At 44.5% G+C, this 27,856-nt stretch overlaps 1 protein-coding gene across 1 annotated transcript; it reads left to right on the top strand.

Moving 5' to 3' along the window:
• The first annotated feature begins 2,561 nt into the window (after nucleotides 1–2,561).
• LOC139367506 (SH3 domain binding kinase 1) lies at nucleotides 2,562–26,863 on the top strand. Its single transcript, XM_071105739.1, has 4 exons — nucleotides 2,562–3,305; nucleotides 22,046–22,293; nucleotides 22,924–23,126; nucleotides 23,548–26,863. The coding sequence occupies exons 1-4, from the start codon at nucleotides 3,268–3,270 to the stop codon at nucleotides 24,388–24,390; spliced, it is 1,332 nt and encodes a 443-aa protein (XP_070961840.1). The 5' UTR covers nucleotides 2,562–3,267; the 3' UTR covers nucleotides 24,391–26,863.
• Nucleotides 26,864–27,856: the final 993 nt, after the last annotated feature.

Here is a 27,856-nt window from a genome sequence, read left to right as displayed (position 1 = left end):
GACCATGCGGACACCCCCGGGCGGTCGAATAGGCTGTTTGGAGTGTTTATCCGACTGGATAAAAATATATATTTAAAAAATGATGTCCCCCACCACTTCTAAAACCAAAGTTGCACCCCTGTTTATAACACACATCTAAGCTCTCCATATCTAGACCACCCTCCCCTTGAACACTCTCCTCTTGTTATATAACACTGGGACATTACAAACAATGTATGGGGTAAGGATGGATATCCACAGACCTTCTTGCACTGGCAATAGGAAATAGAGAGAGACAATAAAGGTTAGGAAGATTACATTTCATGATGACATTTTTTGCCAAGCTTTGATTTATTTTCAGAGGAATTAGAGAACAAATGTAAGCATGACAGGCCACTGATGTTATTATATCATTTTAGAAAGAAAAACAGTGCAGTGAAACAGTCCACTGTTTTATAGTTCACATGGGGAACAAGAAAACAAGTTTGAGAACAGAGAGAAAGGAGGCCACCCCTGTAAATGAGAGGAAGAGGTGACACACAAAAGTGAAAACTAGGACAAGAGCAATGAAGGTCTGGTGTCTGAAAAAAGAGGAGAGAGAGAGATGGAGGAAGGAAGGAAGGATACAGAGCAACTTCTCTGGAGAGAGAAAGAGTGAGAGAGAGAGAGGGAGAGAGGGGAGAGCAGACAAGTAGTGTTGCTCTATTTGTTCACGGCTCAAGCCCCCCTGGACTTACTTGACCCACACCGCTCCCTTCTGTCAGTCCACAGCACTTGACCTTCAACATGATTTATGACAGCCTAGTTCTCACTCTCTGCCTCACTGCTTCTTGCCCAATTCCCAAAGAGTGTGAGAAGTGTGAGAAGTGTGAGAAGTCTTGAACCTCTCAAAAGGTGAGATCATCGAACTGATGATACTTTATCAAATAACTGTCTTTTCAATACATGTTACTTGAACAGGAAAAGACTGCAATAGAATACTCTGAGGTCACTGATATTGTTTCAAGACATAGGTAGAGGCAGACATACTCTCAGTACTGACATACACTCACCAAACAGTTTTCTTAGGTACGCCCATCTAGTACCTGGTCAAATCAAATCAAATCAAATTTATTTATATAGCCCTTCGTACATCAGCTGATATCTCAAAGTGCTGTACAGAAACCCAGCCTAAAACCCCAAACAGCAAGCAATGCAGGTGTAGAAGCACGGTGGCTAGGAAAAACTCCCTAGAAAGGCCAAAACCTAGGAAGAAACCTAGTGAGGAACCAGGCTATGTGGGGTGGCCAGTCCTCTTCTGGCTGTGCCGGGTGGAGATTATAACAGAACATGGCCAAGATGTTCAAATGTTCATAAATGACCAGCATGGTCGAATAATAATAAGGCAGAACAGTTGAAACTGGAGCAGAAGTTTGCCACCAGAACAGCCTGGATTCTTTGGGGCATTCTACAAGGTGTCAGAATCGTTCCCCATGGACCTTGGTCCTGGACGACAGCACATTCATGCTGCGAACAGCCCGTTCCATTTCATCCGAAAGATGCTCTATTGGGTTGAGATCTGGGGACTGCTCAGGCCACTCAAGTTAACTGAACTTGCTGTCATGTTCCAGGCCATGTTTTTTCACTCCTCAATTGTCCAGTGTTGGTGATCGCTGGAGCTGCTTCTTCTTGTTTTTAGCTGATAGGAGTGGAAGCCGGGGTGGTCATCTACTGCGTTAGCCCATCCATGACTGAGGAGTTGTGCATTCCGAGATGCCATTCTGCACACCACTGTTGTACTGCGCCGTTATTTGTCTGTTTGTGGCCCGCCAGTTAACTTGCACGATTCTTTCCAATTCTCATACCACGATCAAAGTTACTTAGGCCACTCTTTTTCCCCCTTCTAATGTTCAATCGAACAGTAACTGAATGCCTCAATGCCTGTCTACCTGCTTTATATAGCAAGCCATGGCCAGGCGAGTCACTGTCTGTAGGAGCGATCCATTTTCGTGAACGGAGTGGGGTACCTAATAAACTGTCCGTGTAGTTGTTACAGAGGCTGAAGCTCCTTTTTCTTTCCTCTTCCGTGGGCTGATCCAGTCCTGGTTATGTGTGTAACCAGCTTATCTTCCGCACCCTGTAGGCCTAGGCTGTCTTAGTTCTGGAGCAGTGGGTCTTGAGTGGAACAAATGGCCAGCCTGAGGGGGATATGGCGATGACGAGTTCCCAACCGTTCAACTCCTCTACTCGTCAACCTTTCTGATCCGTGATTTCTGATGACGCTCACGAAGGATTAGTGGGCGACTATGCGCTAAGGTTGATAAGGTTATCCCTGTTATTCTAATCCCATTCCACCAATCCAATCTATTCAGGATGACAAAGATGCCTGCATGCCTGCCTGTTGTTAAACAAGGCCAGGGAACCACCAACCAGTAAATTCATTGACAGTACTTGAGGCCATAAACTACTGAATTACGCAACAGTCATTGGTATGGTAAGTCAAAGACATATTGGGAACAAACCCCAGGCACTAGGACCCAGTGCACGTGAGAGCGCGCTTCTGCTGCCAGAAGGTGGAGTGGTGGAGACGACGAGACGGGAGGGAACAATGAAAGAGCTGGCTGGTAGTGCTAAGCAGCAGAGAGATTGGAACAGCTATGAAAAGGAGAGCGAAAAGCAACAATAGCACTCTGATTCAAAGAGGACAAATGGAGAAACGGTGAATAGGTGCAGATAGAGAGTCGGGTCATTTTCCACGCAGGCTGAAAAGTATGCTGCAAATGAATGGATTTGGTGTGGTGTTGAATTGGGTCATGCAGACCCCAAGAAGAGCGAAAGATAAACACACACCCGCCTCTAGTTGCCTCGCAGGTTGAGGGTGGATGTGCGCTTTCGAGAGGCAAACGGGCAATCTTTCCGACCATTCGCCAAACCATAGAAGATAACGGAGTCAACTCTCTATTGGCACCGAATAACCCTAAATAGAAGAGCGCCTTTACGCACGGAACCAAACAGAGAATTACTACCAACACAGAGGAGAAAACAAGACACAAAGACGGACCTGAAGTCAGTTCACACTATAGGCTATTCATTTTTCAGACAAGAGAACCCTGCATAGTTGAAACAAAAACACAACTGCAGTTTAAAAATAAAACTTTCATATATGGACTCATTCGTTGATGTTGAAATATGATTCATTTCATTTCAAATAGAATAGTTTAAAAAACAGATCTCGTCGGTTTATTGCCACCAAACCCCGGTGAATCAACCGGTCAGTTGAAGAGCGCAGGGGCTCCTCGCGCTGCGCAAATGCAGGACCATGGAGGAGACAGACAGGTCGCCAGCAGGTGAGTTAAGTTACAACCTCTGATCGGACATCATTATCACACAGATCGTGTGAAAGTTACCTCATTAGCATATGCATACATCTGGGGAAATATGATGCAATGGCAACTTGAATCATAAACGCAATGAACCGTTGTTTATTGGTCAGTCTGTGTTTGCTTGTTTGTTTCTATGTATTGTGCTTTAGGCTATGTGCATAGTTTTTAGTGTAGCCTAGTCTCTAAAGGTTTTCAGTGGTCTTTATTTATTTGCAAGTGGATTGTGGACTATTCATCCAACAAATTGTGATCAATATTTCACAGATTTTAAGAGCCATATTCACTAGGCCTTCACTATTCACCTATGCAATATGTTTTCTTTGAGGAAAAGGTGACATCTTCAAAATTGTCTCTATTGTACCTATGTCTTTTTTTAAATGTTTTAATTTTTTTTTACAATTAAACGATTTGATGAGCACAGACATACCTTCAAGGTAGACGGGCTATTCAGTATATTCTCCAGGTGAACTTGAATGTGTGTTTCTCTCTCTAGGTGGATGTGATTGACTTTTCCTCCACACATTTCCATAGTGCATGTACATTTTAAATCAGGCAGGATTTCCTTTCCCAGCCAGCACTTTGCATTTGTTATTTAGCACTATTATGCACTAATAGAGTAACACAATGGGCACTCGGAAGCACCATAAAGCGAATGTACACTCTGGTCAGTGGCGTAAATATCTCACTGATAATGGCATGTATTGAACAAAAATCAATAAAAGCAGCAGGCCTTCTGGGGTGTAATGGACTCTAAATGAAACATGATGACGGTGAAGAATTGGACATTCATTTTATTCACTATTTATTGCTTGATGAAACAGCGTTACTTCCTTGACCTTGCAGGGCAATCACAGGACCATTGTTCACTAACAGCGTTGCAAAGTGTTCATTAACAACTTCGTGAAGCCAGTACGTTACTGTACTATATGAATAAATCACAGTACAGTTTCACTCTATATACTGGAAAATGGTTAAATCCCATACTGTATAATTCATGGTAGCCTATCATACACTGTACCACACACGTACCATATATGTAATAGAACACGCTGTACTGTCGACAGTATGCACACCACTCTGCCCTGTTTTGCAATTAACACAGTGCACTGAGCAGTACATCTACTGTATAGCCTGTGTCATGTGTAGCGTGTAGACAGGGGGCAGGTTGGACACGACAGACCTGGTGGGCTGGTAAATCATGACACGCTTCAGTGGCAGGTAAATTGATGTGCTTAACTGAATGGATAGGCGTGATGTTAGATCAGCGGCATCTACAGCGGAGACATTCCATCCGAAGTCAATGAGGCCAGAGGAAAGGGGAAGGAACAAGTGAGAGGATTGGACTTGATTGGATTTCAGCCCATCTGGTTCAGTGATCTCAGCAGCCTCAGCAATCAATCCAGCCTGATGTCACCACAGGGTTGGCGTTTGGCGGTAGGATCCCCCCATCGTCATGGTAATACATCAAGGCCTGATTCTCTGGTTACAGTGGTCCCCTCCAGCCAATGGCCAAGTTTCTCTTTAGATCCTCCTCATCATAATACAGCCAAACTGTGTCTCTCCCAGCCTGTTGTAGACTCTTCTAGACTCTAGTCTGCTACAGTTGTTGTCAGTACAGCTGTGGAGTCACGGTTACCCATCCATTTCATATCAAAGAGATTAATTATCCTCCCTGCCTTGGGGAAGGCTGCTGTGTTTCGCTCCCATTTCATGTCCTCAATCCTATAGTGTCAGTCATGACAGGAAACATTCCTACACTGTAGTGTGCATACAGGGTGTGGGGCCATACGGTATATTTTCCTATTGGCTGGCTGAGCACAGCTTTTTGACTGTTGAGTGGTTTTGTGTGGCTCTACTGTTTTGATAATTGCTTTTGCATGATGTAGACTAGACATTTCATGTGGAATGGTGTACTAGCTATTTCATGTTGAATGGTGCTCTACATCCTTATAGTTCAATCCATTGTAGTTAGCAGTAGCACACGGTCTAGTTTCTTTGAATCTAGCTGCTCTGCTCACAATAGAGCAATAATAGGTGGACAGTTGACTGCTCTCTGGGTGTTTACCCTCGGGTAGGGTTACCGCTCTGTGCTGCGGTCCGTGATGTCCAGTCCCTCTCGGCGTGGTGGCGAGGTGATGCCTTACTGTGCCTGACTGTCCCTGACCGTCCCTGACAGCTCTCAGCAGAAGCAGCAGGTGTTGAGGCGGGCATGAGAGAGAGAAAGAGAGAGGGAGTCAAGTGGCACCCGCACGGCTCAGAGGCTCAGTGGGGGGGGGGGGGGGGGGGAGGACAGAGAAGAGAGAGCCGGATCAGCAGAGTGAAGGTGATTTGTCAAAATGAGTGGATGTGGCCCCGGCTGCTGGTCTGTCCAATCACCGGCCAGCAGGAAGTCTCCAATGTTATGGGCGTGTGTGAGGAACACTGAGGAGTGCTACTGTAGCTAGCTCTCCTCCTACCTGGCTCTACTGGCACTCGTGCTGTTAAGGTAGATTATTCAGTTATTTACTACTGAGTGGTGGACCACGGAGCTAGATAACACTCACAGGGCGCTCCTATTGAACAAGTTGTTTATTGAGGTTATATTGAATAAAGTGTTTTGTTGTTCCTCTCAAGCATGTCCTCGGTGCTCACAAACTGTGATACAGTGCGTGTGTGTGTGACAGTGGAGGCCCCTCAGAGAAGGAAGGGAAGGACCATCCTACTCAGTGAATTTCATTTTTTTAAATATAAAGTTGAAACTATACTAAACATATTCACGTCACCAAATAACTGGTTAAAACACTGTTTTGCAAAGAAGGTCTACAGTAGCCTCAACAGCACCCTCTAGGGTAGACCAATGGTGTAGCCGGAGGACAGCTATTTTCCGTCTTCCTCTGGGTAGGTGACTTCAATACAAAACCTAGGAGGCTCTTGGTTCTCACCAACTTCCATAGACTTACACAGTAATTATGACTACATCCAGAGGATGTCCTCCAACCTATCAAAGCTCTTGCAGCATGAACTGAAATTTTGTCCACCCAATCAAAGGTTCAGAGAATTACTCTATTACCGGAAGCATAAGCTGCATAAACTACAGCTAGCTAGCACTGCAGTATGGCGAGTTGTTGACTCAAAGAGAGAGGACAATAGTTAAATTAATTTGCTCAAAATTGTTGATCTTTCAAAATTAAGGAGATGCAGAGGGAGAGAGCTAGCTATATTTCGTTGTTGTGCACTGAAATCCACAAGTAAAGGGAAAAGCTGAGAGGAGGAGAGCGCGTAGATGTGAGAAAGAATTATACGAGAAAAGTGATGCTGTATGTGGATCCTATGAAAGTGAGGGTTATCTGGGGTGTATTCATTCTGCCGATTCGGTTGCAAAATATTTCTTAAAAACGAAGCAAGCGGAACGAAACTTGGATGAACCTACCTGAATTTGTCCAATAGAAACTCTCGATTTAGTTGCAAAACGGAATGCAACTATTTGGACTATTGATTACCCCTCAGATCAGCTAGATACAGGCAAGAGTGTGCAAGACGGTATTGAACACGTCACTGTCTCACCTTGATTACTCCAATTTGTCTCTCGACCTGTGCAACTACATTATGAACTTTTATTTGTAGGTTGTAGCAACCGCATGATGGGTAGACGGCAAATGTGAGTAGCCTAAACCTACCAATGTCATATGAATGATGGTCATCCAATATGCTGTAATAGAAAACTAACCTACCCACGCGTGTGTGAGCGATTATGAATTTTCAGCTGAGACAAAATGTAGAGTCCTGTAGGGCCTGGGAGAGAGAAGTGAGTCAGACTATGCAATCAAATTATTTATTTCATTAGTCTCCTGTTTACATTTCTCAAGAATAGAGAAGAGGGAATTGAGGAGGTGGACTTTAGAAGCCATGAAGAGCGCAAACTCTCCATATTGATTTGCTGTGTCAGACACCCACGCCCCCACTTTTTAGAATCAGTAGCCCAATTCCTCAGAATGGAATGTAAAGAGCGGCCGTGTTTCATTTCATTGAAGGTTTTTGACCCCTCTAACACAGCAGCTAAAGTAGTGTAACGGCTGTTGGTGGAAGGTGAGGACCAAAGCGCAGCGTGGTACATGGTCATGTTATTTATTAAACTGAACACTAAACAACAAGTAACAAAAGAACTGAAACAGCTCCGTCAGGTGCAAAACACACTAAACAGAAAATAACTACCCACACCACACTGGTGGGAAAAGGCTACCTAAGTATGGTTCTCAAGCAGAGACAACGATAGACAGCTGCCTCTGATTGAGAACCACACCCAGCCAAACACAGAAATCCAAAACATAGAAAATGAACATAGAAAGCCCACCCTAGTCACACCCTGGACTAACCAAAATAGAGAATAAAAGCCTCTATGGCCAGTGCGTGACAGTACCCCCCCCAAAAGGTGTGGACTCTAAAGGGGAGGGTCTGGGTGGGCCTGACTAAAGGGGAGGGTCCGGGCGCCTCTTTATGGCGGCGGCTCTGGTGCGGGACGTGGACCCTGCTCCACCTTAGGCTTGACCCACTTAGGTGGCGCCTCTGGAGCGGGGACTCTGGCAGCGGGAGGCTCTGGCAGCGCCGGACAGGCGGGAGGCTCTGGAGTGAGGAGACGGAGACAGCCTGGTCCTTGGAGGAGGCACAGGATAGACCGGGCTGTGGAGGCGCACTGGCAGTCTCGAACTATGGGCCTGCACAACCCGTCCTGGCTGGTCGGTCATTTTAGCCCGGCACATGTGGGGCACACGCAGGCCGACACAGGATATCCTGGCCTGAGGAGACTCACTGGAGGTCTGGAGAGCAGGGCTGGCACCATCTGTCCTGGCTGGATCCTCACCCTAGCCCGGCAGATGCGGGGAGCTGAGATGTAGCCCCCAAAATGTTTTTTGGGGTGCTGCCTCTCGGGCTTCATTGCCAGCCGTGCCAACTCCTCGTAGTGTTGCCGCTCAGCCTTAGCTGCCACCAGTTCCTCCTGTGGACGGCAATACTCCCCAGACTGTGCCCAGGGTCCCTTGCCTTCCAGTATCTCCTCCCATGTCCATTTCTCCAGATAGCGCTGCTCCTCCTTACCATGCTGCTTGGTCCTTTGGTGGTGGGTAGTTCTGTAACGGCTGTTGGTGGAAGAAGGGGAGGACCAAAGTGCAGCGTGGTACGTGTTCATGTTATTTATTAAACTGAACACAACAAGTTACAAAAGCACAACCGAAACAGCTCCGTCAGGTGCAAACCACACTAAACAGAAAATAACTACCCACACCACACTGGTGGGGAAAAGGCTACCTAAGTATGGTTCTCAATCAGAGACAACGATAGACAGCTGCCTCTGATTGAGAACCACACAGCCAAACAACATAGAAAATGAACATAGAATGCCCACCCTAGTCACACCCTGGCCTAACCAAAATAGAGAATAAAAGCCTCTCTATGGCCAGGGCGTGACAAGCAGACCTAATGGTGACATTAATACAGCTATGATTGAATAACGTGAGCTGTCCAAAGTAGTGCAGTTGCCAGTTTACAGGCAATACCTTTTAAATAAAGCTTTTTTTAAATATTCTTTATATCGGCTGATTCGCCTCAACTGAAGCTTATGACATGACATTCATCACAGAACTTTTTTCTCGCAGGCTACAATTAACTCTGATTGCGTTATTCATACAGTTTTAATTAAATGGCCAGACTCAGAGTATAGGATGCTACTGTGTAGATGAGATCCCTACTGCAGTATTAAAGTGTAAGAGAGAGATGTCCACTTGAAGTTGCCAAGCTGCGTCTATTATCAGGGGAAACGGTTCCCATGGAAATGCAATGTTAAAGGTCCAATGCAGCCGTTTTTATCTCAATATCAAATGATTTCTATGTAACAATTAAGTACCTTACTGTGATTGTTTTCAATTAAAATGGTCAAAAATAAAGAGCAATTTCTCAAGCAAGAATTTTGCTAGGACTGTCTGGGAGTGCCCACTGGACAAAAACTGGTTGAATCAACATTGTTTCCAGTCATTTCAACCCAAAATTCATTGTGATGACCAGGGGCATTATTTTTCAAACATCTGAAACAGCTTTTTCCTGCTATCTAGAGACAAAACCGTTATTTTTAATTCCATGTACAAAAAAAACAAGTATTTTTCTGCATATCTAAGCATACCTCTTGAGCTTCTTGGTAGCTAGTTATGAGGTTGTGAGATTGGGAACCTATCTGGGCTACCTAAAGGAAACTTCATAAAATTGCTAGGTGGCAAGTAATATTACAGAGAAACAACAACCCCAAAATACAAATAAAAGTATATTTTTTAAACAGGACAAATCTGAGTGGGCATGTGCCCCTGTGCCCCCTATGGGCATGATGTCTTTGGTGATGATGTGGAAAACTGATTGAATTTTCAAAAACGCATCAACGTAAGGGAATTAGCTATTTTTTTGGTTGATTTCACATTGAATTCACATTAGTTGACAACTCAACCAAATGTAAATCAAAACTAGACGTTGAACTGACATCTGTGCCCAGTGGGTGGTCTGCATGGGGAGGGTAAAACGAAAAACTAGCTGTTATTGGCAGAGAGGTTTGAAACTCTCTTTCCCATTGTTCTATTAACTAATGTACTGCCAAAACAGGCTAAAATTCAGGCGGTCTTTTCAAACAGCTCTTACACTAACATGGCATCATCCATTTTCACAATTGCACAGTATTATTCCAACCTCATAGTGTGGAAATATATATAAAACACAGGAAATCATATTTTTGACTGCACTGGGCCTTTAATTTAACACCAATATGAAAGACAAAAGAGCCTAATTATTGATGTGTTCTCATGTTGAGATGAATGGAGATGAATAGGCACTCAAACACGAGGCCAATATTGTCCAGATAGAACATTTCAGTGAATATGGGAAAAGGATGAGATGAGGCACGAGGGATCAATTATAGATTCAAGACCAAACAATCTTTACACAAAACAACGCTAAGTTTAGTAAAGAACAAAGGAGACATACAGCACCTTCAGAAAGAATTCATACCCTTGGACTTCTTCCCCACTTTGTTCTGTTACAGCCTGAATTCAAAATGGATTAAATAGATAAAAAAACTTCTCATCCATCTATAGACAATACCGTATAATGATAAAGTGAAAACATGTTTTTAGAAATGTTTGCACATTTAATACAAATTAAAAACAGAAATACCTTATTTACATAAGTATTCAGACTCACCACAAATTAAGCTCAGGTGCATCCAATTTATTTGATCATGCTTGAGATGTCACTCACTACAACTTGATTGGAGTCCACCTGTGGTAAATTAAATTGTTTGGACATGACCTGTCTATATAAGGTCCCACAGTTGACAGTGCATGTCAGAGCAGAAAATATACCCCCATAAAGTCCAAGGAACTCTCCGTAGAGCTCCAAGATATAATTGGGATGAGGCATAAATCTAGGGACGGCTATTAAACAATTTCTAGAGTGTTCAAAGTTTCCAAGAGCACCGTGGTCTCCATCATATCAACAACAAAAAATTGAACTATGCAGACTCTGCCTTGGGCTGCCCGCCCAAACTGAGAAACCGGGCAAGAAGGACCTTGGTCAGAGAGTTGACCAGGAACCCAATGACCACTCTAACAGAACCACAGAGTTTATTGGCTAGGATAACAGTCTCTACAGCACTCCAACAATCTGGGCTTTATGGGAGAGTGGCCAGACAGAAGCCACTCCAGAGAAAAAGGCACATGACAGCACGCCTGGAGTTTCCAAAAAGACACGTGAAAGACTCTGAGATAAGACAACATATTCTGTGGTCTGATGATACTATTGAACATTTTGGCCTGAATGCAAAGCGCTGTGTCTGGAGAAAACAAGGCACAGCTCATCACCCGTCTAACACCATCCCTACTGTGAAGCATGGAGGTGGCAGCATCATGCTATTGGGATTATTCAGCGGCATGGACTGGGAGACTGGTAAGGATAGAGGGAACAATGAATGCCAAATACAGGGAAATCCTTGATGAGAACCTGCTTCAGAGTCCAAACGACCTTAGACTGGGAAAAATATTTATGTTCCAACAGGACAATGACCCCCAAGCATACAGCCAAAGCAATGCTGGATTGGCATCAGAACAAGAATGTGAAAGTCCTTGAGTGGCCCAGCCAATCAAACTGAGACAAAAAATAAAACATTTTGGCATTAGTCTCGCAGGGTTCATCTCTATTCTCATCTCAAGCCAAGAGTTTGTTCTGTAAAGGTCGTCTGGCTATTTCACTAGCCATCTCGTGTCTGGGCATATGGAGGTCCAGGCTGTTACTGTAGACCATTTTAATATAATAATACAGTTTTTGCAATTTAGCAGAAATGTTGGTGTGTGTGTGTGGTTTACGCTGTTTCTTCTGTCTGTTAGTGTGGACTATTCTGGACCTTAAATGGTATGCTTTTGTCTGTTAGGGCATTCTTGGCTTTAAAGGGGATGTCTTATCTGTTAGGTTAGCGAAGTAGACGACCTCTGCGCTGATTGCTGCTAGAGGTCATTTTTCAGTTCACAGCAAAGGAAACATTGCAGAAAATACCAAATGGCTGCATGTGGTGATCTCTAGAGTCTAGAACAGTGTTACTCGCTATTTCTTGTAAAGGGGCCACTTTGGGTTGAGACAATCATTCAGAGGGCCGCACAGATCTTTAATTTGTCACATTGTATGATTTTTAAGTAAGTAATTTGCATTTTATTGCATGACATACAGTGTGGCAAAAAAGTATTTAGTCAGCCACCAATTATGCAAGTTCTCCCACTTAAAAAGATGAGAGAGGCCTGTGATTTTCATCATAGGTACACTTCAACTATGACAGACAAAATGAGATTTTATTTTCTCCAGAAAATCACATTGTAGGATTTTTAATGAATTTATTTGCAAATTATGGTGGAAAATAAGTATTTGGTCAATAACAAAAGTTTATCTCAATACTTTGTTATGTACCCTCTGTTGGCAATGACAGAGGTCAAACGTTTCTGTAAGTCTTCACAAGGTTTTCATACACTGTTGCTGGTATTTTGGCCCATTCCTCCATGCAGATCTCCTCTAGATCAGTGATGTTTTGGGGCTGTTGCTGGGCAACATGGACTTTCAACTCCCTCCAAAGATTTTCTATGGGGTTGAGATCTGGAGACTGGCTAGGCCACTCCAGGACCTTGAAATGCTTCTTACGAAGCCAGTCCTTCGTTGCCCGGGCGGTGTGTTTGGGGTCATTGTCATGCTGTAAGACCCAGCCACGTTTCATCTTCAATTCCCTTGCTGATGGAAGGAGGTTTTCACTCAAAATCTCACGATACATGGCCCCATTCATTCTTTCCTTTACACGGATCAGTTGTCCTGGTCCCTTTGCAGAAAAACATCCCCAAAGCATGATGTTTCCACCCCCATGCTTCACAGTAGGTATGGTGTTCTTTGGATGCAACACAGCATTCTTTGTCCTCCCAACACGACAAGTTGAGTTTTTACCAAAAAGTTCTATTTTGGTTTCATCTGACCATATGACATTCTCCCAATCTTCTTCTGGATCATCCAAATGCTCTCTAGCAAACTTCAGACGGGCCTGGACATGTACTGGCTTAAGCAGGGGGATACGTCTGGCACTGCAGGATTTGAGTCCCTGGCGGCGTAGTGTGTTACTGATGGTAGGCTTTGTTACTTTGGTCCCAGCTCTCTGGTGGTCTTGTATGTCTTCCATTTCCTAATAATAATTGCTCCCACAGTTGATTTCTTCAAACCAAGCTGCTTACCTATTGCAGATTCAGTCTTCCCAGCCTGGTGCAGGTCTACAATTTTGTTTCTGGTGTCCTTTGACAGCTCTTTGGTCTTGGCCATAGTGGAGTTTGGAGTGTGATTGTTTGAGGTTGTGGACAGGTGTCTTTTATACTGATAACAAGTTCAAACAGGTGCCATTAATACAGGTAACGAGTGGAGGACAGAGGAGCCTCTTAAAGAAGAAGTTACAGGTCTGTGAGAGCCATAAATCTTGCTTGTTTGTAGGTGACCAAATACTTATTTTCCACCCTAATTTGCAAATAAATTCATTAAAAAATCCTACAATGTGATTTTCTGGATTTTTTTCTCCCTCATTTTATCTGTCATAGTTGAAGTGTACCTATGATGAAAATTACAGGCCTCTCATCTTTTTAAGTGGGAGAACTTGCACAATTGGTGGCTGGCTAAATATTTTTTGCCCCACTGTAAGTATTTGTTACATCAGAAAAGCAGAACTTAATATTTGGTACAGAAACTTTTGTTTGCAATTACAGAGATCATACGTTTCCTGTAGTTCTTGACCAGGTTTGCACACACTGCAGCAGGGATTTTGGCCCACTCCTCCATACAGACCTTCTCCAGATCCTTCAGGTTTCGGGGCTGTCGCTGGGCAATACGGACTTTCAGCTCCCTCCAAAGATTTTCTATTGGGTTCAGGTCTGGAGACTGGCTAGGCCACTCCAGGACCTTGAGATGCTTCTTACGGAGCCACTCCTTAGTTGCCCTGGCTGTGTGTTTCAATGCTCTTACTGAGGGAAGGAGATTGTTGGCCAAGATCTCACAATACATGGCCCCATCTATCCTCCCCTCAATACGGTGCAGTCATCCTGTCCCCTTTGCAGAAAAGCATCCCTAAAGAATGATGTTTCCACTTCCATGCTTCACGGTTGGGATGGTGTTCTTGGGGTTGTACTCATCCTTCTTCTTCCTCCAAACACGGCGAGTGGAGTTTAGACCAAAAAGCTCTATTTTTGTCGTATCAGACCACATGACCTTCTCCCATTCCTCCTCTGGATCATCCAGATGGTCATTGGCAAACTTCAGACGGGCCTGGACATGCGCTGGCTTGAGCAGGGGGACCTTGCGTACGCTTCAGGATTTTAATCCATGATGGCGTAGTGTGTTACTAATGGTTTTCTTTGAGACTGTGGGCCCAGCTCTCTTCAGGTCATTGACCAGGTCCTGCCGTGTACTTCTGGGCTGATCCCTCACCTTCCTCATGATCATTGATGCCCCACGAAGTGAGATCTTGCATGGAGCCCCAGACCGAGGGTGATTGACCGTCATCTTGAACTTCTTCCATTTTCTAATAATTGCACCAACAGTTGTTGCCTTCTCATCGAGCTGCTTGCCTATTGTCCTGTAGCCCATCCCAGCCTTGTGCAGGTCTACAATTTATTGCTGATGTCCTTACACAGCTCTCTGGTCTTGGCCATTGTGGAGAGGTTGGAGTCTGTTTGATTGAGTGTGTGGACAAGTGTCTTTTATACAGGTAACGAGTTCAAACAGGTGCAGTTAATACAGTTAATGAGTGGAGAACAGGAGGGCTTCTTAAAGAAAAACTAACAGGTCTGTGAGAGCCGGAATTCTTACTGGTTGGTAGGTGATCAAATACTTATGTCATGCAATAAAATGCAAATTAATTACTTAAAAATCATACAATGTGATTTTCTGGATTTTTGTTTTAGATTCCGTCTCTCACAGTTGAAGTGTACCTATGATTAAAATTACAGACCTCTACATGCTTTGTAAGTAGGAAAACCTACCAACAGTGTATCAAATACTTGTTCTCCCCACTGTACACACATCAAATAGGCTACATCACATGTATAAGACCCATATTAAGGGTTACCTCAGTAGTTGGATGAGCGAAAATGTCCCTTCTGCTCCTTGACTGGATTCATTCTAAATGTATAGTCTGTTGTTGTTATCCTTGTGAGGCAATCCATGTGTGCATTGGTCAGTCTGTTTCTCTGTTTTTGTTTCACAATGTTCATTGTTGAAAATGTTGCTTCACATGAATAAGTGCACACACTGCTTCAGAAGTGGATACTCTGTGTCTGACACAAGGCTCCAGAGATGGGTAACACCTGATCTTAGTTCACCTTGCAATGTGTCATGTGCCTGCAGCTCCACTATCTCACTCTTTATTCCAGCACGGTCAGGACAGAGGGCTGTGATGACTGGGGTCAGAGATGACACTATCTCACTCTCTATTCCAGCATGGTCAGGACAGAGGGCTGTGATGACTGGGGTCAGAGATGACACTGGCACATGAAAGGGGTTCTCAATGAAGTTGAAAAAACTCCTTGTACTCCATGATATTCTTGAATCTTGACTCAAACTCCAGCTTCAACTCTTCCAACACACGCACAAATACATCATAGCTAAAATGTTGCAGTATGTCTGGGTTGGATGTGGTGACTGCTCTGAGCTTTGGGAAATGAACAAATTGTCTGTCAAACAAACAGTGTGGTGATTTTATTTTGAAATGCTGTGACCACACGCAGCATTTTGCCTGGAGTAGTAGCTTTCCCTTGGAGCTGGAGATTCACCGTGTTCAGGTGGCAGGTGATGTCAGTTAGAAAAGAACGCTTCAATATCCACTGTGGATCATCTAGCTCTGGCTCATCTCTCCCCTTGCTTGCAACAAATTTGCGGATTTAAAGGAGGAGAGAAATCTTTCCAAAAACTCTGCCACGAGACAGCTATCTCTCCTCGTTGTGAATTATCAAGTCTTCGTATTCTGTCTGGTATTCCTCCGGCAACTCGCGGAATTGCCGGTGATTCAGTGCCCTCGCAATAATAATGTTCACCCACGCACACGACTTGCTGCATCACATTCTGTAAGTCACAGTCTTTGAGTGTTTCCTGATGAATGATACAGTGAAACGTAACAAATTCGGGAATATCCTCTATCTTTCTCATCAGGCCTATGAGTCCTTTCTCCTTTCCTCGCATGTTTTGGGCACCGTAAGCGCACACAGATGCCAGATTTGACCAGTCAATATTATCAGCAAACAATGTAACAAGGACTTTCAGAATATCCTCTCCTCATTTTTGTCCCTAAAGAGGCATAGAAGTTCCTCTCTGAATGACTCATTTTGAGGGAATCGGACCCAAATACATAATTGGGCACTTACATCAGTGCCTTCGTCAAGCGCAATACTAAAACACAACGCCACGGACATGTCAGTAATCAGTTGCTTACCGATGTCCTCGTCAATGTCTTCTATCCGTCTTGTTATTGCCGAGTCTGAGAGTTGCAGTCCCTTAATTTGCTTTAAAATAGCTTCATTGTTTGTGAAATCAGCATACAATAATTAGGGCTGAGGCCAGAACACCTTCTCTGCGTCTGTGAAGGCCTTGTTTCTCGCGAATATCCAAGCAATCTCTGCGTCTGTGAAGGCCTTGTTTCTCACGAATATCCAAGCAATCTCTGCAACAGTGCTAGATCTGTCCATCATTTGTCGCTGTCCTTTGAGCTGCGCTATTTTGTTGTTTCTGATGTTGCTTTGTGGCAGATATGTTTTGTCAAAGTGGGAATAATGTGACTGGAAATGTCACTCTACATTTGCTCGTTTAAAACTATTGACTGCCTTCTGGAAAATAAGACAAAGTGAGCTGGTCCCATCATGCAGTTAAAAAAAATACTTGTCTGTCCATTTCTCTTGGAACTTTCGGTCGATTTCCTTCTCTTAGCCATCGAAGCCACATTAGCTATGTTAGCTACGTTAGCTAGCTGCATTTCCCTGCTGCCATCTTCCTCATTTTCCTGGTTCTCCGGTGGTTGTTCGTTCATAGCTGTCATGTTGTTCTCCAGCTCTTCCCCCTCATTTTCATTGTCAATAGATTTACTTGTTTTCTTTTTTACAATAAATCGATCCATGTCGCCAGACTGCAAAATTAGCTAGTAGCAAACTGATATGTGTCGGTCCCTGTAGCTGAGCAGTTGCGTTTTATTTTGGCAAACGTTCCAGTTCGGCCTTACTGTTCAACAGCTGTGCTATACCGCCATCTATCTGCCGTCCAGGGAACAATAGATATATTCAATGAAGTGATTCAGGCCTGCATTAAACACATTGAATTGAAATTGTATCATTGTTATGTACTATGAATGGAAAATAGGAAAATCACTGCGAGCAGCAAATTAAGGGCTTGCGAGGTGCTAAGAATGACATGAATTGGGAATGATAAACTGGAATAGATCTCTCACTGCAATCCGCTCACCCATTTTAATGGCAGTCATACTGTATTATTTAACTAACATACCTTTATTTAAGTGTTTTGATCATAGTCGATACAGTTGAAGTCGGAAATTTACATACAATGAGGTTGGAGTCATTTAAAACTTGTTTTTCAAGTTTATAACAGATAAATAAAATAATAAAACCACTCCACAAATTTCTTGTTAACAAACTATAGTTTTGGCAAGTCGGTTAGGACATCTACTTTGCGCATGACACAAGTCATTTTTCAAACAATTGTTCACAGACAGATTATTTCACTTATAATTCACTGTATCACAATTCCAGTGGGTCAGAAGTTTACGTACACTAAGTTGACTGTGCCTTTAAACAGCTTGGAAAATTCCAGAAAATGTCATGGCTTTAGAAGCTTCTGATAGGCTAATTGACATATTTTGAGTCAATTGGAGGTGTACCTGTGGATGTATTTCAAGGCCTACCTTCAAACTCAGTGCCTCTTTGCTTGACATCATGGGAAAATCAAAATAAAAAAAAAGTCTGGTTAATCCTTGGGCGCAATTTCCAAATGCCTGAAGGTACTACGTTCATCTGTACGAACAATAGTACGCAAGTATAAACACCATGGGACCACGCAGCCGTCATACCGCTCAGGAAGGAGACGCGTTCTGTCTCCTAGAGATGAATGTACTTTGGTGCGAAAAGTGCAAATCAATCCCAGAACAACAGCAAAGGACCTTGTGAATATGCTGGAGGAAACAGGCACAAAAGTATCTATATCCACAGTAAAACGAGTCATATATCGACATAACCTATAAGGCCGCTCAGCAAGGAAGAAGCCACTGCTCCAAAACCGCAATAAAAAAGCCAGACTACAGTTTGCAACTGCACATGGGCACAAAGATCGTACACTTTGGAGAAATGTCCTCTGGTCTGATGAAACAAAAATAGAACTGTTTGGCCATAATGACCATCGTTATGTTTGGAGGAAAAGGGGGGAGGCTTGCAAGCCGAAAAACACCATCCTAATCGTGAAGCATGGGGGTGGCAGCATCATGTTGTGGGGGTGCTTTGCTGCAGGAGGGACTGGTGCACTTCACCAAATAGATGGCAACATAAGCGAGTAAAATTATGTGGATATTGAAGCAACATCTCAATACATCAGTCAGGAAGTTAACGCTAGGTCGCAAATGGGTCTTCCAAATGGACAATGACCCCAAGCATACTTTCAAAGTTGTGGCAAAATGGCTTAAGGACAACAAAGTCAAGGTATTGGAGTGGCCATCACAAAGCCCTGACCTCCATCCTATCAAACATTTGTGGGCAGAACTGAAACTTGACTCAGTTACACCAGCTCTGTCAGGAGGAATGAGCCAAAATTCACCCAACTTATTGTGGAAAGCTTGTGGAAGGATACCCAAGTCAAACAATTTAAAGGCCATGCTACCAAATACTAATTGAGTGTATGTAAACTTCTGACCCACTGGGAATGTGATGAAAGAAATTAAAGCTGAAATAAATCATGCTCTCTCGTATTATTCTGACATTTCACATTCTTAAAATAAATTGGTGATCCTAACTGACCAAAGACAGGGAATTGTTACTTGGATTAAATGTCAGAAATTGTGGAACTAAGTTTAAATGTATTTGGCTAAGGTGTATGTAGACTTCCGACTTCAAATGTACATGTGTGTATGGATCATTTGAGTGTGCAGACTCTATTCAGTTATTTTAATGATCTACACTGGCTCAATAAAGCAAGGGACATAAGGATCTCACACCAGTGAAATCCGTATATATCCACGGTGCCACTCTTTTATAGCTGCCGAAGACAGAGTGGGATCAGACAGCAGTATGGGAGCACAGTATGGCATGTGGCCTTAACTGAACATTTACGCTGAGTCGTGAGGAAAGAGACCCGGTGGAGACACTCTGCCTCCCTCATGCAGCGCCGCAGCTGCTCTCTGGGAGAGATAGAAAACACAATGGCCCTTTGATAGTGTCACTGCCGGACTGTGTGTACGGGGGGCACACACACATACGCAAATGAGTGCATAGACACACATAGACAGACGCTCACACAAAAACCTATACACATGCAAACGTAGCTCGGTCACACACTTATGCACACACACATTCATCCAAACCCAGACTCACACATAACCCTCCATCAACACACTCACAAAGCACTTTGCAGGTTCCCATTTCCTGGTTCCCATTTAGAACTTTAGACTGCAGCTGATGCATCTCTTCCCCTCATCACATTCTGGGCCTCTTAATCATGCTCTGCAAAGGAAATGAGGTAGCAGCGTCTTTGGTTCGGGATGTTTTTGTCTTAGTAGAGGCTGAGTAATGCGATTAGACTTGATGGCGGAGCGTTACATGTTCCCCGTGGAGCCCTAGGTGGCTGCAACTAGCATGCTAGAGCTGAAGGAGAGCCAGTAAACAAACATTCATTATGATTGATGGATCAGGAGCGGGGATCCGGTCTAGTCAATCTGTTTCTAACTTTCAAAGGCTATTTGGGCAATTGAACCAAACTTGTTCAAATCAGTTTTTTTGATATCAAAAAATGAGCAACATAGATATACACTGCACTGTACAGTTTTCACTCCTAGGCAGAAGACATGCTGCGACTTACAGTATGTCTATATATCTCTCTAATCGTGACTGATAAATTAGTATTCTTATGGAAGATACTTAGCGAGGCGCACTTTTATAATTTGGCCTTGTTTAATCCCAGCATGGCTCCTGAGAGGCGTCACTGCAGACCCTGGTTTGATCCTTGACTGTATCACAATCAGCTGTGATCGGGAGTCCCATAGGGCGGCGCACAATTGGCCCAGCATCGTCTGGGTTAGGGGAGGCCGGGGTAGGCCACCTTCCGGTCGCGGCCGGTTACGACAGAGCCGGGGCGCGAACCCAGAGTCTCTGCAGTACAGCGCCCTTAACCACTGCGCCACCCGGGAGGCCCAATGGTCCATCTCTGTGTGAAGTACACACTGTTGGGGTTTGTGTGTGTGTGTTGATATTCATGCACAATAGACGGCATCTCCATGTGAGATCAGCCTTGCCTTATCAATAACCCTATCTGTGTGTACAGTACAAGTAAACACACAGCACGTACAAACAGTCACACATAATGACAATGGTAGAGATGTATACATTTGTTAGTTTTTTAGGTCAGCCTTGAATTCCGAATAAGCTTATCTATTGTGTCAAAGAGTGTAATGAAGTGTTGATGCCCTATACGACCACAATGTCCTCCAATGGTCAGACCGCCCTATTGCAAAGTCCTACCAAACATCTCAGCGACAACTTTTTCAGGGTTCAGCAACTTGAGTCGACAACCAACATTCCAACAGCTAGCCCAGAGCCACTACAAGCCAAATATATTTACTGGGCACAACTAAAGTAATTCCTTTTTCTTCCTTCACGCTATCGATTGTATGGAAATGCATTTCTATTGGAAAAGGCACTTGAATATAATCTGGATTATATTATTATCATTATATTATATCCACCACTGTCTTTACCATTTCTGTGTCAGCTGTTTCTATCCCTACATCCAACTCGTGTACTGTCAAGGTCAATATTGTCTGCATGAGTTCCTAGAAGATCAGCAACCCTTAGACCCAGTCTAAGACACATGGCTAACTTCCCAGAGGGACTCTATGTCAAATATGTTTACCAGGCACCAAAAGAGGCTGGTGGGAGGAGCTATAGGAGGACGGGCTCATTGTAATGGCTGGAATGGAATCAATGGAACAGTATCAAACACATCAAACATATAGAAACCATGTTTGATTCCATTCTATGAATTCCATTTCAGCCATTATACAGAGCCTGTCTTCCTATAGCTCCTCCCACCAGCCTCCACTACCAGGCACACAACCCAATCCCCTTCTACTCCCCTGCCACTGCATTGATTGTATGTATGCAAATGAAGATGTACTCGAACCTGTCGGTTGTGCACTGAGTGGACAAAACATTAGGAACACCTTCCCAATATTGAGCTGCACCCCCTTTTGTCCTCAGAACAGCCTCAATTCGGATTTTACAAGGTGTCGAAAGCATCCACAGGGATGCTGCCCCATGTTGACTCCAATGTTTCCTACAGTATCAAGTTGGCTGTATGTCGTTTGGGTGGTGGACCTTTCTTGATACACACGGAAATCTGTTGAGCGTGAAAAACCCAGCAGCGTTGCAATTCTTGACAGACTCAAACAGGTGCGTCTGGCACCTACTACCATACCCTGTTCAAAGGCACTTAAATAATTTGTCTTACTCATTCACACTCTGAATAGCACACATACACAATCCATGTCTCAATCCATGTCTCCTCCCCTTCATCTACACTGATTCAAGTGGATTTAACATGTGACATCAATAAGGAATCATAGCTCTCACCTCAGTGTAGTCATTCACTTGCACATAGGCAAACACGCATACACACACACACACACACACACACACACACACACACACACACACACACACACACACACACACACACACACACACACACACACACACACACACACAGACACACACACACATACACACGCACTAAGTCAAAGTTGTCACGTGTGTGTGTTTGATCGCCAATAAGCTTGCTGTATTTAGCATTAAACTCTCCTAGTCTTTACTGTCTCAGACATGACATAATGTTACATAATGTTATGTTTGTGTGTTCTCTTCTGTCCCCAGTGTGCCCCACAGCGTCAAGGCGAGCCTGTCTCTGTCTCCGTCGGGGCCGGGCCAGGTGGGCAGCGGCAGGGGCTCTCCCACCTCCAAGGTGGGCTACTGCGGTGGTGGCGGTGTGCCTGTGGAGGACATGCAGGCTCTGGCCATAACCTCCCTGTCGGCTGCAGATGTGGCCAAACACTACGAGCACATTCGCAAGCTGGGCAAGGGCACCTACGGCAAGGTGGACCTGGTGGCACACCGCACACAGGGTGAGTCAGAGGGCATGCATGGGTGTGGTGAAGGGACTTTGTTGGGAGCAAAGGTTTCAATAGAGTTTACAAGGCCATACCACAACAGAACCAGAGAGCCAGATGGTGCAATAGAATGTAGGCTAAATCAAGAGTTCAATTAAACGGGGCACTACAGTGACAGGGTGTTTGTGAGGTCAAAGGTCACAATAGTGTAAGACTTCAGGGTGAAAAGGCTCTTTAGGTTGAGAGTTCATTAAAAGGTTACATGCCATTAAGGTGAAGAAGGCACTAGACTGGGTAAAAGTGCAGTGGGAGCTTTCTAAGTGCTCTGATTGCACAGCTGTGTGCTTAGTCAACAGCTGAGGGTGTGTTTCAGAGCACAGAGGCAGCTGGTACAGAGAGGGGAGTGGAGGAGGTTTCAGATACACAGAATCAGATTGCACAGGCATATTTAGTTAAATTCACTTAATAAATGTCAGTTTAGTTTATACGTTTGCCTTGACTCTAAAATATTGCTCTGATACTGTACAGTATTTTGATACAGTCTGTCTGTCTTCTGAAGTGTTGCCAAACAACTTTTCCCATGGGACATTAAAGTATTCATTCATTCATTCATTCATTCTGTTCTTCTCTGTGTGAACATATCAGGCACCAAAATGGCTCTGAAGTTTGTGACAAAGAGCAAGACGAAGCTGAAGAGCTTCCTGAGGGAGTACAGCCTGACGGGCACACTGAGCTGCAGCCCCTTCATCATCAAAGTCCTGGATGTACTCTTCGAGACTGAGGATAGCTACGTCTTCGGACAGGAGTACGCCCCCGCGGGAGACCTGTTCGACATCATTCCCCCCCAGGTACTGTACTGGATCATGCTTATCATCTGCCCACCAATCCCTGTTCTCCCACACCTTAGCCAATCAAGCGCAGTGTTTCAAAGCAATGTGGTTTTAACAAGCCCTTCTGGGATTGGCGCCTTGTCTAAGTCCCTACTCAGATTTGAGCTGCATGCTCCTTTAGTGTGTACCGTAAGGCTTCCATTCCAGTGCTTTTCAGTGGAGGGCTACCTTTGACTCAAAGGTTCTTACTCTAGGTTGTTAAATATGAGTGAAAATATAATGCTTAACAAAACCTATTTGGTCCCACTTTACTCCCTCTACACCTCTATTCTGTTTCTATCTCATTTAATTTCCTCCCCTCCACTGTACACTAAAACAAATCTGTTCACCCCTTTCTTTTTCTTCCCTCCTTCCTCCTTTCCTATCCTCCTCCCTGTAGGTTGGTCTTCCGGAGGAGATGGTGAAGCGCTGTATGCAGCAGCTGGGTCTGGCTCTGGACTTCATGCACAGCAAGAATCTGGTGCACCGTGACGTCAAGCCCGAGAACGTGCTCCTCTTCGACCGTGAGTGCAGACGCATCAAGCTGGCTGACTTCGGCATGACACGGCGCGTGGGCTGTCGCGTGAAGCGTGTGAGCGGCACCATCCCGTACACGGCGCCAGAGGTGTGCCGTGCCAGTCGTGCTGAAGGCTTCCTGGTGACCACCAGTCTAGACGTGTGGGCCTTCGGTGTGCTCGTCTTCTGCATGCTGACGGGTAACTTCCCTTGGGAGGCAGCGCTGCCCGCCGATGCCTTCTACGAGGAATTCCGCCGCTGGCAGCGAGCAGGGTGCCCCACGGTGGCCTACCCGTCCCAGTGGCGCCGCTTCACTGATGACGCCCTACGCATGTTCCAGCGGCTGCTCGCCGCCGAGCCAGAGAAGCGCTGCGGCGTGAAGGACGTCTTCTGCTTTGTCAAGTACGAACTGGTCAGCGAGCTCCGACGCCGCGCCTCCTGCCGGGCCAAGAGAGGCGAGAGGTCCAGTTCGTCTGGCGTATGCTCCGCAAGCTGTACCTCCAACTCCTCTTCGTCTTCCTCCTCATCACGCTCCCACAGACACCCAGAGCCCTCCACCCCCCCTGGGACGACCTCACTCCTGCGCCCAGCGCCCCTGAAGAGGAGTGTCCTCTCTGACACCCATTCCCCTCAGGAGGAGTCTCCTGGCCAGCACCACTCTTCTCCGGGCCGGGAGAAGACCAAGAGCCAGATGGTGATGGCTACTGCCATAGAGATCTGTGTCTGAGAATGAGGGGATGAGCAGCAGTGTTTGTGGCTGTTGCCACAGCGATCGGAAGCTGTACAAAGTAATAGCGACTGCCATTGAGACTGGAGTGAAAGGATGACGCATTACAACGCTGCCGAGAAGAACCCCAATGTCAAAATCCTGACTGTGCCACAGAAATTAGTATCATCACTCACAACAGCGTACTATAGGACGAGTCATCACTAGAGCATGCGTTTGTCATTTTGATTTGTGACCTAAGAGTTGGAGAAGCAACATTCAAGAGTCCACTGACTGTCACCGTTTCTCACAGCAACTCGTTCTGCTGTTCAGCCATTTTGCTTCTGAGCCCACACAGTAAGACTGCTAATGATGCTAACGAAAGAAACAACGCTAGCCATTTCTAAACAAGGAGTTTGGTAAAAACATGCAATGCTCTGATGTCACATCTATTCTCTCCTTTCTCCCTCCTTTCTCAATTTTTTTTATTTCTTCCTCCACTTCTGTCTCTCAATGAATACATTTAACCTGGGGAGGCCAAAACGTTAGCTGGTCAGGTGACTTTCTTTAGAAAACTAGCTGATCTGAGGGCCAGTAATCCAATAGGGAAAACTGATCTTCTAGCTGACATATCGCTGAACCAATGGGATCTCACAGATTTTATGAACATTTCTAAAATGTGAAAATGGCTATGGACAATAGGGGGGGAAGGATCGTTTTTCAAAAGAAGAAAATATGTGAAAGTGACTCTCCAATGGAGCAGTTACTATGACGACAGGACATTGCTCATCTGGACTGTCTGAACTGAGATAGGACCTTGCTGTCAGACATCGGGAGATTCTAATTTGGGTAAAAGTTTGTCCTCTCCTCGACTCCTCCGTCCTCTCTCCATGATCCGAAAACCGATAAGTGTTCGAGTGGTGGAGGAGAGTGTCAATTCGTTAATAGGCGAACGAAGGAGCCTGCTCACCTCCTCGATTACCTACTTCTGCAGAGGAAGCACAGGAGTATCCTCGTGGTGGCAAGCGCCAAAGTATTTTAATACCTGCCCCTTTGAATCAGCTGTTGTTTTCTTGAAGGTGAAAAGCATGCAAACATTAAAAAACGATATGCTACTTATCCTTTTATCTATAAAATGTCTTGCACAACTATCTAAATTCGTTTTTTATCACTTCAAACATTTATTTTGGGGATTCCACCCATGGATATATAACATATATGATTCCACCCTTGTAAACATAATTTTCCTAATATTGCGCAAGTGGAGAAAGAGTCTTGTTTCATATATAGTAAGCGAGAGAGGGAGGACGCAGGAGAGAGGACACAGGAGTTGAGCAAATCCAAATGAGATTCCCCCATTATCTCAGGACATCTTAGCGGGTCACTTCCTGTCTCACAATGACTTCCTTATTAGGGTTACAAGTGATTTCCTCTGGTAGACAAAAGTTTAAAAGGACACATTTCATACAGTAACAGTGTGCTCATTGGTTCATACAGGCACAGGTATCTTCAGGTGTGAAAATAAATGATTTATTATATTGACATTCAAATGCTTGGAAGCTGTTATAGAATAGAGTCCAGCGATTGCTTATTTTATACCCGCTATTTGTGTGTGTGTGGGACTGTGGGTGTGTATGTATATGGGTGCATATGTGTGTGTTTGAACAACTAAATCACACGCTCTTTGTAATGGGGGAGAAATGTTAAAAGGAACAATAGACTTTATACTGTAAATATTTCATATGTGAAGTGGTACACTGTATTAGCGTCAGGTAGTTCAACCATGTAGCTTCACTAATTTAGTTTTACTACTGGGAGGGGATACAGGATTTTATGTTCTTTTTAGAGCAATGCACTGTATGTAGCAAAGGAATATGGCAAAGTATGTACAGTATAGGAAAGCTATAAAAAGATAATGCTCTGTAGTGGTGAATCATGGTGCAGAAACCCGGGACGATATTTGGTGGACAGTAGCAGCCTTTAGAGTGTGGGAGGGATCGGACCAGGGCCCATTGGAATAGTACTGTTTAACACTGGTAATGTCTCTCCCCGAGCACATTCTGAACACCGTGACCCCATCATGACCTGAGCACATCTTGACCATCAATAGTCCCCTTCGCCTTACTCACAACTCAATTCAATCAAGTACTTTACTGAATTACTGCTTTTCTGTATTACTGCACACATACATACTGCATAACATTACCAAAGCAATTCCAACACAAGTGTTCAAAGATCCCATGTTCACTCCAGGCTCCTCAAACCCCAAGCCAGCCAATTTTCCCACTCTCTGTCCTTCACCTTTTTCTCCTTTCTCTCTCGCTCGCTCATTCCTCCCTCTCATCTGCCTGTCTTTCTCCTGCGAATGAGTCTCTGAGCCATGTTGTGTTGTCTGGTGGAATGATCTCTCTCTCCCCTTTGGCATGCTGTGGGCTGATGATCAATAGAGGCCGTTGCATGGCGAGAGTCTCATCTCACGGGAAAAAAAATAAAATGAGTTACATAAGTGCAAAGGACGTCACGCTGCTTGCTTAGTGAGTACAACTTCCTCCTTAAACCCAGGACCTCTGCACACGTGACCGCTCTCCTGGAAGGTCTTACCCGTCGGCGCCACGCAAAAAGCTAGCTATTTGCTGGCGCAAGTGGGGACACTACAGGCTGAGGAGTAATACCCCGACTACACCGCTCGCGTTCACGTGCACAAGTGTTGCAAAATACATTTTGAAATCTATATTATTCAAACATTGCACCCACACTGCTCGCGCGCGCCAACAAGCATCTGCGTTGCCAAGGGCTAAAATAGAAGTCAGTTCTATTTGTTACGCAGATCGCGCTGCAAGTCTGGTGTGAGGGGGGGATGGAGGATGGAGCATGCACGCAGCCGGTTTGGGTTCCGTGTAAGTTTCACACATCCACATGTGCTAGATAAGCATCTAAAAAGCACTCTGTATGCTGCTTTATCGAGCGTTCGTCTCTATTTATCTGCTAAGCTGCCGCTACTGTCATGTCTTACAGGTGTGTGTTTGTGTGTGTATGTGTTTGTTTGTTAGTGAGTCTCACCCTTCCCTTCCCTTCCTTTCAATGATGACAGACCATCATCCCTGTTGCTATAGTGACAGTCAGTGTTTTTCTGGTTAGTTTCTCAGCTCCTGTCCACTCCCAAAACATCAAACATAATTGACTTGTCTGGTTGTTCTGCAACAACAAGTCCCTGGTATGAATAACAACACCACCATGCTAGCCATGAGTTCTTATGGCAATTGCCATCTTCACATGTATGTATGTGTGTATACATAGTTTGGACACACCTGCTCATTCAAGGGTTTTTCTTTATTTATACTATTAGTGAAGACATCAAAACTATGTAGTGAAGACATCAAAACTATGAAATAACATATGGAATCATGTAGTAACCAAAAAAGTGTTACATTTGAAAAAGTGTTTAGATTCTTCAAAGTAGCCACCCTTTGCCTTGATGACAGCTTTG

This window comes from Oncorhynchus clarkii, chromosome 16 (assembly GCF_045791955.1).
Source record: "Oncorhynchus clarkii lewisi isolate Uvic-CL-2024 chromosome 16, UVic_Ocla_1.0, whole genome shotgun sequence".
In the NCBI taxonomy this organism is placed as follows: Eukaryota; Metazoa; Chordata; class Actinopteri; order Salmoniformes; family Salmonidae; genus Oncorhynchus; species Oncorhynchus clarkii.
The sequence above is the reverse complement of the archived record's forward strand: the minus strand, read 5'-3'. Positions and strand labels throughout refer to the sequence as shown.